A 15117-nucleotide genomic window follows, 5' to 3' on the forward strand; every position below is an offset into this window, starting at 1 on the left:
TTTAATTTTGATCATTTTACGCCATTTTAAGTACTTTTTAAAGGTAAATAGCTTGCACAAAAAGTATGATTTTTGTAAGGCTATAGCCTTACTTTTTGACAAAAACTTGACCATTTCAGATCCGACTGAAAGAAGTTTAAGCAATTCAAAAGTGTCTCAACCTGACTTTTTAGCTTTAATTTTGATCATTTTACGTCATTTTAACTACTTTTTCAATGTAAATAGCTTTCACAAAAAGTGTGATTTTTTGAAAGGCTATGGGCTTACTTTTTGATAAAATTAAACCATTTTTTATCCAACCGGAAAAAGATTTAAGCAGTTCAAAAGTGTCTCAACCTGACTTTTATGCATTAATGCATTAATCAATTATGCATTATGCATTAATTTTTCGTGACATTACATGCCTGACTCAATTATGCATTAATTTTAATATTTCATGCCATTAAATTTCATTTTCAATGTGAAAAACTTTACAGAACTTGTCATTTTCCCAAAGGCTATAGACTTACAATTTTTCTATCGAGTCCAGGTGTTTCTTAGAAAACCAGTTTCACAAAATACTAGATAACTTTAAAGGCTATTAGTAATGCATCTTACGAAAGGAATAACACAAAAAAAATTTGACACACCCTTGACAAATGTCTAAAAACTACTTTCAGATGTTATTCCATTTGTTTCTTATTCCAAACAACTGCTCTCGATAAATTTTTCTCTCAATTATTCATTCAAGGTTAAGTTGTCCTTCTTTGCAAAACAAAAAAGTGAAGTGCAATCGTTCATTATCTTGAGACTGAAGATATTCCACAGATGGACTGTCTTGTTCTAAACAAACATCGTTAACTAGTTATGGTTTAGAAATCAAAATATTTCTGACGGTACATACACCCTGTAACAATAAGGTGCATACATGAGATTCATTTTGGGCCCCTGGCTGTGGAGTAACATAACTGAATGTCTGCATTGGATAGGAGACGGACAAAATTTCAAGTAATACATTAGAGCAATCCAACTTGAACATGTCACTGGACTGTTTTGCTGCAAAGCCTTGCAAGAAGTCCTGACATCTGCAAAAGAGAATTCACCCCTTCTGCAACCCTCATATGCGTATAACCAATTTCCTAGAAAACAAATAAATTAGCATTTTTTATTCTTACACACGTGCATCATTTTAACATTCTGAAAACTAAGGATCTCTATTGAATAGAAGGGGGCCAAAATATCAATCAAAATTCAAGAAAAATCAAAGTATCGTGAATTTAATGAGGATTTCAAGATCTATAAATTATAACTGAATTATTGAACTATTAAGGTATTCAAAAAAACATTCAACACTTGAAAACGCAAAAAATGAAAAGAAAGTTGATGAAAAGATAAAAAGGATTAGAAAACCTACTTTTATAAATTCTAATTTCAAATATTCCGCCATTTCCATATTTTTACACACTCTGAAGATGTTGGTGATTATGTCAACTGCTGAATATCCCATGCGCCAGAGATGGGACATAATCTTGTATGCTTCGTCGATATCTCCGTTCGTGCAATGCGCCAGCATATCTTTGACTAGCAAAGGATGTGGCTCGTCACAAACCTGAAGAGACAGTGAAAATATTACTAAAGTCTTCTTCTCATTGGAAAAAGTTGCAATCAAAGGCACATGAAAATCTTGTACCTCTTTACAGCAGCTATTCAACAAGCCAATATCACGTTTAAACACAAAGTAATTTGATAGAGCTAGTTACTGCTAGATGCTGACTGTAAAAGGGAATGCTGCGACCCTGCAATGGCAGATCTTTCAGTAAACAATAAAGAGGAGGGCAGAGACGGCAGAACATATCAAATTAAACTTTTAAGTATCCCAAGAACCAATTGTGGGGAGGGGGGGGGGTTGATTCAGTGCTTGACTTTAACTTCAATGCTCGGTTATTGAATAACTGGGGAAGTAGAGGGGAGTCGTAAAACTAAAGTAAATTCCAAATGCTCAATTCCAAAAAGCCAACTGAGCTAAAAAAGTACAAACCTTGAAAACATTTTCACTATTCACAAAGCCAAAGCCAGCATACGTTGACTGTAAATTGTTCAACGCCTGTATGAGAATAACCATAGCTTATTAAGAACAGGGTAACAAAGCTGCAAAGTGACATATAGGTGCAGTCCCTGATTGTTCAGGCCACTCTTCCTTTTTGTCAAGGCTTCAAAAGTATGATTAAAAAGTGGGATGCCCCTGACTGTAATTGTAATGCTTGACAATTTGTGTCTCGTAACTAGTTCTTTTATATTTAACTATATTAATAAAATATCTATTCAGGTTTAATATATTCTTCAATTTAGATAAGTTTACTTTGTATATTTTGTGCATAGTAAGCTAAAAAATGTAAACAAACCTATTCAAATAAGTTGAAAAAAACAAAAAAAATCACCACAAGACATGCAGAAACAATTTAATTGGTAGGAGAAGATCATTTATCAGGATTTGATTGCTAGATCTCTTGACTGATTTCGTGTCTTCACAGTAACTTTCATCCGGCATTGTGTTTTGAAATCCAATACAATATACTGTGTTCAGGATTAAGTGGTCAGGTGTACTTTCAAAACAATTATCATTTTATTCAATTACCCTTTTTACCATCTCAGAATAAGAAGGTAATAGAGAATAGAGAATTTCACTCTATTAGCATAAATATTATTAACAATCGTACTCTACTATAAAAAAGAAAGCAAATAATTATGAAAAAGAGCCTGACTTATCATGTGTTTAAACATTAGGTTTTTTCGCTGAAACTTAAACCTAGCATATAACAACTCGATGAAAAATTATTCTAAACCCCCAATCGGTACCCTGGTTCTAGAAATCAAAACTTGCAGCTATATTGACAACTTTCTATGTCACAGTCTTTTAGAACTTAATCAGAAACTTTTTTCCTAAAATTTAGACTTTGAAGACACAATAGAAATTTAGGATCTTTTAACTAACCGACTCTGTGGGGGTTTTTGGAAACATGTGTTTTTTCATGTCATCGCCCCAGCTATTACGGTCGTTCTGTTTATTTATCCTGCTGCGAGGTTAGCTTTTCATGTGAGCAGTTTTGCATCACAAGAATACTAACCAATCGCAAACCGTTGTTTTGATGGGTGGCTTGACAAGTTGGGTATACGCAGTCCTTTTATATGGACACATTACCTTTATAACTACTTAATTAAAATTTGAATGTTGAGCAAAACCTGTCGCATGTCTCCCTGGGCCGTAAAAACGATAGCCTCCATCCCAGCATCATTTCTAGGTACCTGAAGTGATATAGAAACAACTTAAATTTACTTTCAAAATGAAATAAACATAATAGGAAAGAAAGTCAATGGAAAAATTGATTCAGACAATGACATGAACGTTCTGCTTTCGGTACTCGGTGCATTTTAATCTATAGGCTATGGCAAACGAGTAGATTATGTAATGTTTAGCAAGCAAGAATTAAAAAGGTGAAAGGTTGGTGGTCGCTGATTGATAGCATTAGAACCAATCAAACGCATCCTTCTTCATCTCACGTGACTTTCGATCCATACCTGGATCTAAATTTTCAGCTTACTTTCGGTGATTATCCAACGTTGATATTCTGAAAAGTGCATTAGTTTGTTATGATTCTGGTATTTCGTGCAACCTTCAACTTTTGCCGTACCAAAATATTACAATGAATTAAAAAGTTATAAATATCTAAAAAGTATAGGTGGTTAGATTCACTCCTAAATGTATGGCTCGTAAAATAACTGAAAGCACAAATCCATTGGATATAAAAAAACATCAAAATATAATCGAGTCTGTTAAACTATTAAGCCTCTAACATATGATTACGTCATAATATAAAAATGCTTTCTTACACTTTCTTTTTCGCATACATCGAGTAATCTCTCAAGGATTTGAGCATCGCTTAATTTTGAGTATCGGAGGACAGCACAGCGTGATTGTATGGCCTCTGTGTAAGAAATGCAAACAAATTATAGAATTATCAGTCACATTATCAAGGTACCTTTCATACTTTGTGGTAGGCTACTACATGAGATTTGCGCCAGTCAGTTTTTTCAAAGACATGAAAATAGAAAGATCAAAACATACCAATAATTTTGTCTGACTGGTTGCATGCCAGTGCAAATCTTGTCGTCTTTGAGTAGATCTCCATTGTCCTCCTCAAGGCTTGTTGTGCACCGTCAGTCATGCTGAAAATAAATAAATAAACAAATAATAAAAAGTGTAAAACAATAGATATTACATAGAAAACTTTAATCAAGTATACGCACAATAAACAATACTTATGTGCGTTTATTTTGAGCAGTACTGTGAGCAACCACCGCAGAGAATTTCAAGGATTTCTTAACTGGGAATTGGAAGAAGTCAGTGGTAAGTTATCATCAAACGGATCTTCATTATGGCTTTGAAATTATATATTTTTCATCGTGTTCTTTCGGACCCTGATTCTGACGTTTTATGCTCTGAGGAGTGTCAGACGAAAAAGCTTTTAGTATGTTGTAAAATATTTGCTTTTTTCAAAGCCATTTTCAAATTCTGTACCGCAAAAAAATGGATCTTCATTAAGTGTGCTAATGACTTAGCCAACTTAATTCGCGACCAAATGCAACGAAAAACATTGGGTCTAGGTTATTTACCATATACGTAGACAAAAGTTTCTTGTTCGCAATATCATGCATTAAAACAAAGATTAAAAACAAATTAGTTTATTTCTGTAAGCAAGCAAATAATTTTCATCATGAAAGCAATCGAAATTAAAAAGATCAAAACTCCAATTTGCTTGCTTAAGCTACAAGTCATCTCAAAGTCTTTAGTTTATCTTATTTCACACATTTTTTAAAGATCAAAGATTATTAAACATTTCTTGCAGAAGGAAACCCACAAACATAAACTGCGCCTACCTATCAGCCTCATCTAAAATAATGATCTTGTGTCTTCCTTTTGGCAGTGTCACTTTCTGTTGTGCGAACATCTTTATTTTATTTCGTACCACATCAATCCCTCTGTGAAAACAGAACAATGCTGATTATGGACTGCAAAATTATAGAAAATGATAGCAAAAAACTTTTTAGGCAAGGGTAAAACAATTAAAAAGGAAAGAGACTCGCAGTTACACAGATACATTTTAAGTTAGGCCAAAAAAACCAAAGGAGTTCTACGTACTAAGGAGAAAAAACAAACAACATTCTAACTCAAACCCAAAATCAAATTCTTTTTTAACAAAAACAGCAGTTACGTACAATATTAAATACAATGAGAAAATATTGATTGGGAAAAAACAGTAAACATGGTGGGCACATGGAAAAAGCTCAAGGTGAACCACTGAGCCATGTGCCAAGAAAATTTAGTTTTCTTCATGTGCCATTTCACAATGGAATGATTTCCTGTGCCCCTTTACAATACCAAACTCACTTATGACTCGATTGGGTGATATATGAAACTTGACAGTTCATATCAGACTCTTGCATTTATCTATGTTTTTATTGTGCAAATATTGCAGTTATACGTGAACAGACTAACTATCTGGGATATTCGATGACACAGATGTTACTTCTTAATTTTAATAGCTTCGATATGTAAATGGTTGTCTAGCAATAATGACATGGCACTGTGCCACTTCCCCATGTTGAGGCAGTCTACATTTTGGTTTGGTTTATGGAACTGAATTCACTTTACAAGGCTCTGTATATTACCCGAACTCGTTCTGTTTCGTTTCGTTTCGTTTCGTTTCGTTATGTTTCGTTTCATTTCGTTTCGTTTCGTTTCGTTTCGTTTCGTTTCGTTTCGTTTCGTTTCGTTTCGTTTCCTTACCTTTCCTTTCGTCGAATAATTGGCTTTAAATAAGCCAAAATGTTCACTTCAATCATAGTTAACACAGACAAAGAAACATTCCAAAATCTGGGCATTACTAGAATGCAGCGTGAGGCCTTACAATCTGGACATTACTGTAGAATGCCAAAACATGCAGCAACAAAATAACTTAAAGGGCAAATGATAAGAACATATGCATTCACGACAACACAAAATTAATAAATCTTTTCATGTAGTAAGTTTTTTCACTGTTGCAAGATTTTGCCATAGGCTTGTAAAAATGGTTATTAAATCATAAAAACCGTACTTTTTGTCATTCATTATATATTTGAACGAAAATTTAATAAAAATGAAAAAACAAACGACTCATTGCAGAATTATGAACAGCAGTACAGTTTACAAAATTCACTGGAGGATCCACCACCAATTGAAACTCAAACCAATTTAGAACGATTTTTTAAATAAATGAAAATGACGAAGGAAGGTCTTTCAGTTTCAAAATTCAATACCTTGTCGGAATACACAGAATTACCTCACCAGTTAGCTAGAATGCACTCGTGAATTTGAATAAAGCGCGTTCCAATATTTCATATTGTTTAAAAAAACATAATAAAAAATCGAAAGTAGAAAAAAATCATGACGTAAGACTTGAAAATCACCGAATTTAAAACTTGACAGGTATGTGTAGAAACTTTAAGTGTAGAAATCATATAGAAACTTTAAGTTTGTACCAGGAAAGCATTTTTGCTACAAATCAAATACGAATTGAGTAGAACAGACAACTCTAGAGTCTACCTATCATTTGAAGCATTCAGTTCCAAGACAGCATCTTTATATGATGTACCAAGCAATGCTCGGGCTAAGCAGAGAATGCTAGTCGTCTTTCCAGTCCCTGGTGGTCCCTTTAAAAAACAAACATGAAATATAGTTTATACGTCAGGCTTGGATGACTTCAGAAATGCACTGGATATTTAAAAATTGACGTTGCAAAACAGAAAAGATGGAAGGGATGGAAGGGGTTGCAAATGAAAGAAAATAGCTGGGATTGATGAAATGCTAGTGACATAGGAGAAGAGAGAGCAAATTCATGCAATTTCAGGCAGCAAAATTAAACGCCGTTATATCTGAGCATTTTGAATAAGCATAGCACGTTTTTCTGCACAAAATGTATCTATAAGTTGCAATTTCACCACCGGCGGTTATGTCTGGTTTCCATAGCTTCAACCTAGCATATTTATCCAGGGCATACTTATCATTTATATTGAGGTATTTCTGGAGCTTAATAATTTGAAAATTTGGATCATGTATTTGTGCAAAATGTAAACTATTGCATGGAAAGTCAAATGCATTCTCAATGTTTTGCTTGATAAGAATATCCAATATACGTACTGCAATGATAACATTAGGAACGTTGCCATTTTCTGCAAAGGCCTAAAAGATATGAAAAATAATTTACATAAAAGTCCTTTTAAATAAATGACAAAATTACATTAAACGAGAAATTATGCGTGGTAGTTGATTTGCCAAACCTTTTAATTTAGTTATATACTCTTAAGAAATACTAAACTTATATCTTTTATGTCTTACATATTCCTTTTTTAAAAAACTGTTTAATGAGTGAAGGCTGAACTCAAAAAATTGAATGGGATCGATGAAGTGGATACTTGATGCCATGACCCAAGAAGAAGAAGTTAGGGCTATTGGTCTTCAATTTGTGCAGTTAAGTCTCATTTTAAAATACTTAATAACAAGGGATGGGGGATTTTTTAAATTTTACAAATAACATAAAAAACATACCTAAAGTGTAACATATTTCTGGAATAAATAATAAGCCTAAACATTCTGGGATACTTCAATGTTTGGAAAAATAATTTTTACCTGAAGACGGCTTATCGTTTCTTCGTTGCCCACTATTTCAGTCAATTTTACCGGGCGATACTTTTCAACCCTGAAAGCAGAAATGATAATTAAGAGCAAGGCAAATAAGAGACAGTAAAGTTGGAAATTTGTTGGAAAATTGTAGACACAGTAAAGTTTAAGGGACTTAAGTTGGGTTAAGGGGGAGGGGGGTCAAGCCATCAGATCTCCCAAGTATTTGGCATGTGTTTCAAACTGTAAAAATTCATATCAAATGTATGACACAAACCGTTTTATACAGTTAAATTTAATAATGGAATGAAAATCGATGAGGAAAAAATGGTGTGTCGAAAACACATGACCCAGGTTGCGCCAAAGTCCATAGGCATATTTTCATCTAGCAGTTCTGGAATCGATCTAGATGAAAACGAAAAAGCCAGGAGTTACACGACAACCTGCCACTTTCCACAGGAGGAGTTCGTTTCACTCTTGAAATTCAGTGGGAACTTCTATATGCACGCAGTACTGACTGGGTAACTATACCGGTCATGTACCCCCGTTTCTCGTACGGACCTCATCGATCTATAATTGAGTATATTTTCTTTCTTGACTTTTTCGGGCCTTATTCTGACGTTTTATTCTCTGAAGAGTGTCAGATTGAAAGCTTTATTGTGTTGTAAAATTTTTGCTTTCCTCAAAGCCATTTTAAAATTTCTAATAATCTAAAGATGGGGACTTGAGTATGTTGTAAAGATGAGGACTAAGAGTTTTTCGGGCCCTGGAACAAGTACAACAACAAAGCGTTGTGAGGTGATAAGGTGAATACTTTGGCACTGCAACCAAATGCTGCAAGGAGACGAACATCAGATAGAGGAATGATGTTACGATTGAAAAGGCGGCTACACTTGAGTATACTTGGTGGTAAACTAGAGGCATTTTGTTTCTCACTGGAGGTATTGCTGGGCCGGAAACTATTACCCAGATGCAATTCAACAAATAAGTTGCAGTAAGGGTTAAAATTGTCATCTGGAATTTACGTTTTAGTTGCGTTCTTTGTAGTGGCCTGCGATGGGAAGTGTCTTGCGATGACACCAACACACGTGTAAAGAAATATAACACAGCTTTTTTACTTACTTTGATTAAACTTTGATTATCTAGAATAATCAATAGAAAATTATATGGTTGATTTCAGCAAAGGGCGCTAATTGAACCTAAATTTTGAAGCATTTCAATTTACATCGTAAAGTTGAGCAATTTTACAGCATTGCAAGGCAGGGCTGTTTGTAGACTGAACTCATGCTTGATGCCACAAATCAAGTAAGTTAAAATGGAGCGCTTAATTAAAAGTGGATGGCTAATTCAAATCAAAACATTGCGTGTATTTCTGTTAGAATAACCAATGAAAAAATAAGCAAAAGAATATATTTACAGAATTTCCTTTTAGTTCTGACTTTTTCGTAATTAGAAGATCAAATTAAACTGGGCTGTGATTGTAATTAGTCAATTTTGAAAATAATTTTTTGCCGTGATATGCTCACATTCACAGATCATCTTGCAGAATGGTGAGAGAGAAAGCAAAGGAAACCGAGTGCCAATAATATTAGCTAGATTCTGGAAACACGTGTGATTAGTATACATAAAGTTAACTGACCATACGCAGCGTATATTTTTGCGGTAGAAAGATGGGGGGTAAACACAACTGATCACATGAAAATCACATGACAATCAAATACCCCCGGGGTACTATTTGCTTTGTTTCGTATGAAGTAAATTTGAGTGCGTTATTTAGCTGCACAGTCTTCACGCTGTAAGGAGTGACAACAAAGAGATAGGAGGTGCAGAATAAACTACATCGCGGATGGCATGGGGAAGAATTCATCTGGCAAGCCAAAATAAATTGACCAGATCATTGACAAGTTAATAGCAATCAACACTATCTTCTTCGAGAAACTGACAGTTGTCTTAAAAATGCAAGGAGACGAATGAATGTGACTTACATCTTGGAGTAAAAGTACCCCATAACTCCTTTCGACATAGGGCATAAAGTTTTGTCCACAGACCGCAAATTCCGAAGGAACAAACCAAAGGATGTTCCCATACATTCAATAGCACCCAAAGGTTTGTCTGACACAACTTGCCAATGGAAATACAACACAACTATGCTGTAATTGCAATAGGTATGACTGGTATTGCCATGAATGCCCTTGAAATTGTCATGATTCTAAAAGGAGGACAATACCGAATACCGTTCCAAATGTCACTGCTCAGTCTAGCAGGGGCTGATTTGCTGGCATCTCTATCGCTTGCCCTCTGGTCTACTTTTAAATTGCTATTTAAGTTAGGCTACCCAGTTCCTAAAATACTGACTGATTCTTACATACGTGCGGTCATCTTCAGCTCGATATCAAGTTAACTGCATGTAATTCTAATAGCAATTCAGCGACTATTTGCTGTACTGCTCCCGTTTCGTTGTAAACGTGTCTTGACGCAATTTCGCTGCTTTTTATTCTTGGCATTGCTCTGGATCGCTTCATTAGTTGCCACTGGGCTAATTAACAATTTTCTTGACACCGTGGCATTGACATTAGTCACTGGTGTTGTGATTGCGTTTTCGTACGCCTTTATAGTGTATCGCATCCGAAATCGTCCCGTTGTGGTTACTCGAGATTTAAGCACAGGCTCCGATGTTATATTATACTCTGGAATTCTTTTTCTCTTATTTGTTGTTTGTTATTTTCCATTTTCTTTCTTCAACATCATCCATGGTGCAGAAGAGGGACATAGTGGTCAATTGATAGCAGTATTTTATTTCTATTGGCTTAATACTATAACCAACCCAGCTGTATATTGTCTGTTCAAGTCGTTAAAAGGCGGTACTAAGTGTTTCAAGAACCGAAGGACCTCAAATTGTGTACCAGATGCTTGTTGACAGAAAAAACCTAGTTAAATTTATGCTGGGAGTGAAGCAGGCCTGGCCATTTGAGGAGAGCCATAGCTCTTGCTCCCCTCCAGGCTCTCCTCAACTGCCGGAAGGGAGCTACAGATTGCTTTCCTAAATTGCTCTTAAAAGAAAATTGCTCTCCTTGAAATCAATGTTTCCTTTGTTTATATTCTTATGTGTCTAGAAATAGCTCACCCGGAGATTGCTAGGACAGCTGTTTACCGCTCCCCTGCTTGAAGTCTTATGGCCAGACCTGGTGAATGCTTCTAGAAATGCGATAAGGGGTTAATTACAGTATGTTAATTCCTGAAAGGGCCTATTGGCGAGTCGTGAGCCCTACGTCATAAGTATACATATAAATCATTTTCATTGCTTCTTGCTGTAGTTAGATTATTCGCTTTTTAGTATCATTATTGGTAAAGAACATTGATTGAAAGAGATGTATAACATAATTATGCCAATTTTATAAGTTGTGACGTAATTCATAAGTTGTAAGCGAAGCGGTACTTTAGTACAAGGCAATCGGTAGTAACGGGCACAGATAGGTCGTTTATTGGACGTCATCATCAGTTTCTTAATGACCCTTTTCTGTAAAAGGACTTAAGCAAATGTTGTCCATTACCTTGAATGCTATACAGTGTCTACTTTCAAACCTGATTTCTTTTTTCTTAAAAAATTCAATTGATTTCTTTGTATCGTTTTTAAATCAATGTCAAAGGTGTGTTTGTTAAATTTCATTCTTTGATCGTCAATATCACAAAACCATCAAATTCATGTTAGTTTTCAACAACGAATCAAATATATATTAGATCACTTCAAGTAATGAATGCCTTCTGGGTGTTATTTTATCTTACCTATCTTTATTATTTTGATTCCATGCATAAGGACACCTAAACTAGTCACTTACTTTACCAACAGAGCACTTGCTAAACATGAAACATAACCCTTTTCTGTCTTTTAATCACAAAGTACAATTTATATGCAGGAAAGTAACAGCTGCAAATTTAAAACAATTCCTTACCATTTGGAGACCTGATTATCAACTAACACAATGTGACATACGAAAACCATCCTAATCAAATACTGTCAATTGTGTACTGTCAAATACTGGAATTACGTTTTATCAAAACTTCAGATTAAAAAAATGTTTATTTATTTTATACAGTGGGCATGATCTAACATAGCATCAGCTTTTTGACAGAATATCAACTATTGCTGAAACAGATATAATAAAAAAGAAATAAAAATTATACTTTACTCTGCACCCTACTCTAATCCTTCTTTGAAATAGATCTTCATCCAGATAGATGACAAGGCTAACTTTAAAAGCTATAGATTAACACAGCCTGAAGGAAATATATTCAAAGCAGTTTGCTGTTAGGGGACTGAAGGCTTCTTGAAATTGAAGAAGTAATTCTGGAAATAAATTATTTTCTGGCATGTATTAGAGATAAACTTAAGTTCTATGGCACATGGGTCTGTTCTGCATATTGCAATTTGCAAAAATTTTTGCAAATGCAAAAATGCAAATTTCTTGAAACAGAACTTTCCAAAACAATGTGAAACACCATAACAGTAAGCAACCTTGATTTTGCTAATTGGTAATTGGTTGAAATCCACCACTTCTGCATTATTTGTGTGGTTTAAAGAATATTTTATGTTGTGTACAAACGTTAACTTTAATTTCTTGTTGTTAGAATTTGTAGGAATTTGCCCCTGGTGCAGCCTAGTATTGGCATCCCAGAAAAACTACTTTTTGATGATATTTGATGAGTTTTCCAACAAACAAAAAGCTTCAGCCCAAGCCCAAGCCCATTTTATTTTTGAAAAAATTCTTTACTTTGACTGAGTTACTAGATGCCCTGCCCATCTCAGTTTTCAAGAATTTGGATACTGTCTTTCCTTACATTTACATATGAGACACTACTCATTGGATCATTTTTGCTTAGTTTTCGCAAAATCAAAATAATCCCTAAGATACATTTTGTAAAATAAAGAATAAACACTAAGGGATGCAGATATGACCCTTGTTACACTCACCACATCAGTAAGGGTTTTCTTGATGATGAACGGAAACAAGCTTTGCCTGCTATTTGGAAAGGCTATATGTTTTAGAAATATGACCTTCTAAGTGTATGCAAAATTATTTGGCATTGACTTTATGTTCTGAACACTGATTTTATTATTCATTGATGATCTGAATTTTATCAGAGTAAAAGGCATCTTTTGTATTCAGTGTCTCATTCTAACTTTATTTTGACTGATTTGCTTATGTACTTATTTTCGGAATAGGTAAAGTGGTACTTAAAACAGTTTAATAAACTCATTATCAACTGCTTTTCAGTAACTTTAATTGTATTAAAATGAGGAAGGTCGAGATTAAAAATTACGGGTTTGCAGAAAGGTCAGTAACTTTTTCAACTCTGTTTCAAATACCTTGTGAGGAGATTAAGAACAAAAATAAAACATAATCGGAAAGACTAGTTAAGTAAAACAATTTATCTAATGCAATTAGGTACAGGAACCTGACAGAGTCATATAAAGGGGACAATAGTAGTTTTGCAGATTTATGAAGTCCCACACATTTTGCGTGTCTCTCATGCATTTGAGAGGTAAGAAATTATATATAGTTCAATTAAAACTATACCCATGCACCAGACTGTAAAGGTTAGTCTGCGCTGGGAACACATCCCAATAATTTCATTTGCGCAGAAGAGTAATTTATAAACAGAATGTAGATTCCATGCAAAATATTTGTGTATCTGGTCATGTTTCCCAAGAAAATTCCACTCTTTAAACTTCTGACTTTGATAACAATAAAAACAAAGAATACAGGGTCTCTTTGAAAGCCTTTGCTACAAATTCCGCACACGATTTGGTTCGTTCGAGAAACGTTCGTTATCTGCAAATATCACAATTATTGTTCTGGCGTTCCTCGCTAAGAAAAAATACTTTACAGTCTTGCTCATGCATCTGGGTAAAACTTTAGATCTCATGCATCTTGGAACACAAACAGCTACAATCTACACTCATCAAAAGAGTCCCTAACTGTGGAATAGAACGAGCAAATTTATTTTTGCTGCAGGTAAAAATTTATATCATATTTCGAAGCCCTTAAGACCAAGATGGTAAGTAAATTTTACCCTGCACACTGCAGTTATTCCCCTCTGTCTTACTAGTTCCATTGCTTGATATGCTGGATAAAAGTACTTTGATATTCTTTGTTGTTGTTTTATTTTAGAGACTCGACGCGTCTTTCTAGTCGAGTCGATGAATCATTGCAAAGATACGAACCTTCATCTAGGAAGTCTATGAAAAAGCTGCTTTACACAAAGAAAACAATAATCTTACCAAGGAAGTTCGTATGATTTCCCTGCATTTGCTGGCTTTTTTGTTGTCGTTTCAGTTTTCTGTGCAGGATCAACATCGACATCCATAGCATCCGTCGCCATCTTCTTCCCGCCAAATTTACTGCTGTGTATGTGCCACGCGGGGGAGAGAAATGTAAACGAGGTTGTCCATTCAAATCATCGACTTGTGTTTTTGTTTAAAGATCTATCTATTTTGTGTCGTGGCTTTCATTTTTTATAAAACAACAAATTGAAAAAATCGTTCGAGTTCACATGCTGCTAAAAATGTGATAACTCTACAGGAGCGATCAAAAAGTTTGCTGAGCACAGCACAGTCAAGAAACTTCGGAAAAACGCTGATATTAAAAAAGGTTTTGCAGCATGGTGCAATTTGTTAGCTGCGAACGGAAAGGAATAACAACAATGGACGTTGATTATACCGTTGCAATACAACCGATAAGTAATTGGGGATAGTCTGGCGATGCTGGTCTTCAATCAGACCAGTATGAAAGTACACAGCCTCGTATTTGGGGAAGAAGGCCCCCCCCCCCAATAATTGCCAATTGTAATTTATATGGGAAGCAAAACAATGGACATCCCCCCACCACTATGAATTTACTTCCGACTGCAATAACGAATCAAACGTAGATGGCTATGTTCTGAATCTGCAATAGCCTGGTCATTCCTTGACTGTGGCATCAAATGAAGATATTCACTAGATAAAAGCAAAAATCTATATCCATGAATAGAAAATTTATGTGTGGAAATGAGTGAACTTAGTGTAAGTACATGTCTGTCAAGAAAGCCAGCTTCAGAATGTTATGAGTAGATAAACAGAACCAGCTTTAGCACGTATTGAGTCCATAAAAAGATCAATGTGTGAGGCCTGATATCGCCTTTATGGAAAATTGTAGAATCCAACCCCTCTAGCTACAAACAGAGATGGCACTAGATAGTGAAAAAATAGAATTCTGAAATACTTTTTATCCGACACTCTTCAGAGTACAAATGTCTGATAATGACCAAAGGTTAGTAGAAAATATAAATCTGAGAAAGCACTCGTCAAAGTATTAACAAGGAATGGAAATTGGATTTGAAAAGTGAGGTTAGTTGTTTTGAAGTGAGTAGACGGTAATAGTCAGGAA

At 34.9% G+C, this 15117-nt stretch overlaps 1 protein-coding gene across 1 annotated transcript; it reads right to left on the reverse strand.

The window, feature by feature from the left end:
* Nucleotides 1-631: 631 nt before the first annotated feature.
* LOC135683500 (replication factor C subunit 2) lies at nucleotides 632-14128 on the reverse strand. Its single transcript, XM_065198762.2, has 11 exons — nucleotides 13974-14128; nucleotides 7703-7772; nucleotides 7214-7255; nucleotides 6620-6726; nucleotides 4915-5016; nucleotides 4103-4203; nucleotides 3868-3962; nucleotides 3220-3282; nucleotides 2018-2083; nucleotides 1394-1588; nucleotides 632-1118 (listed from the first exon to the last, which is right to left on the reverse strand). Exons 1-11 carry the CDS (start codon nucleotides 14072-14074, stop codon nucleotides 1020-1022), a joined length of 1041 nt encoding a protein of 346 aa, XP_065054834.1. The 5' UTR covers nucleotides 14075-14128; the 3' UTR covers nucleotides 632-1019.
* Nucleotides 14129-15117: the final 989 nt, after the last annotated feature.

The sequence above is a fragment of the Rhopilema esculentum genome, chromosome 7 (genome assembly GCF_057945365.1).
Source record: "Rhopilema esculentum isolate cy_ngs chromosome 7, ASM5794536v1, whole genome shotgun sequence".
In the NCBI taxonomy this organism is placed as follows: Eukaryota; Metazoa; Cnidaria; class Scyphozoa; order Rhizostomeae; family Rhizostomatidae; genus Rhopilema; species Rhopilema esculentum.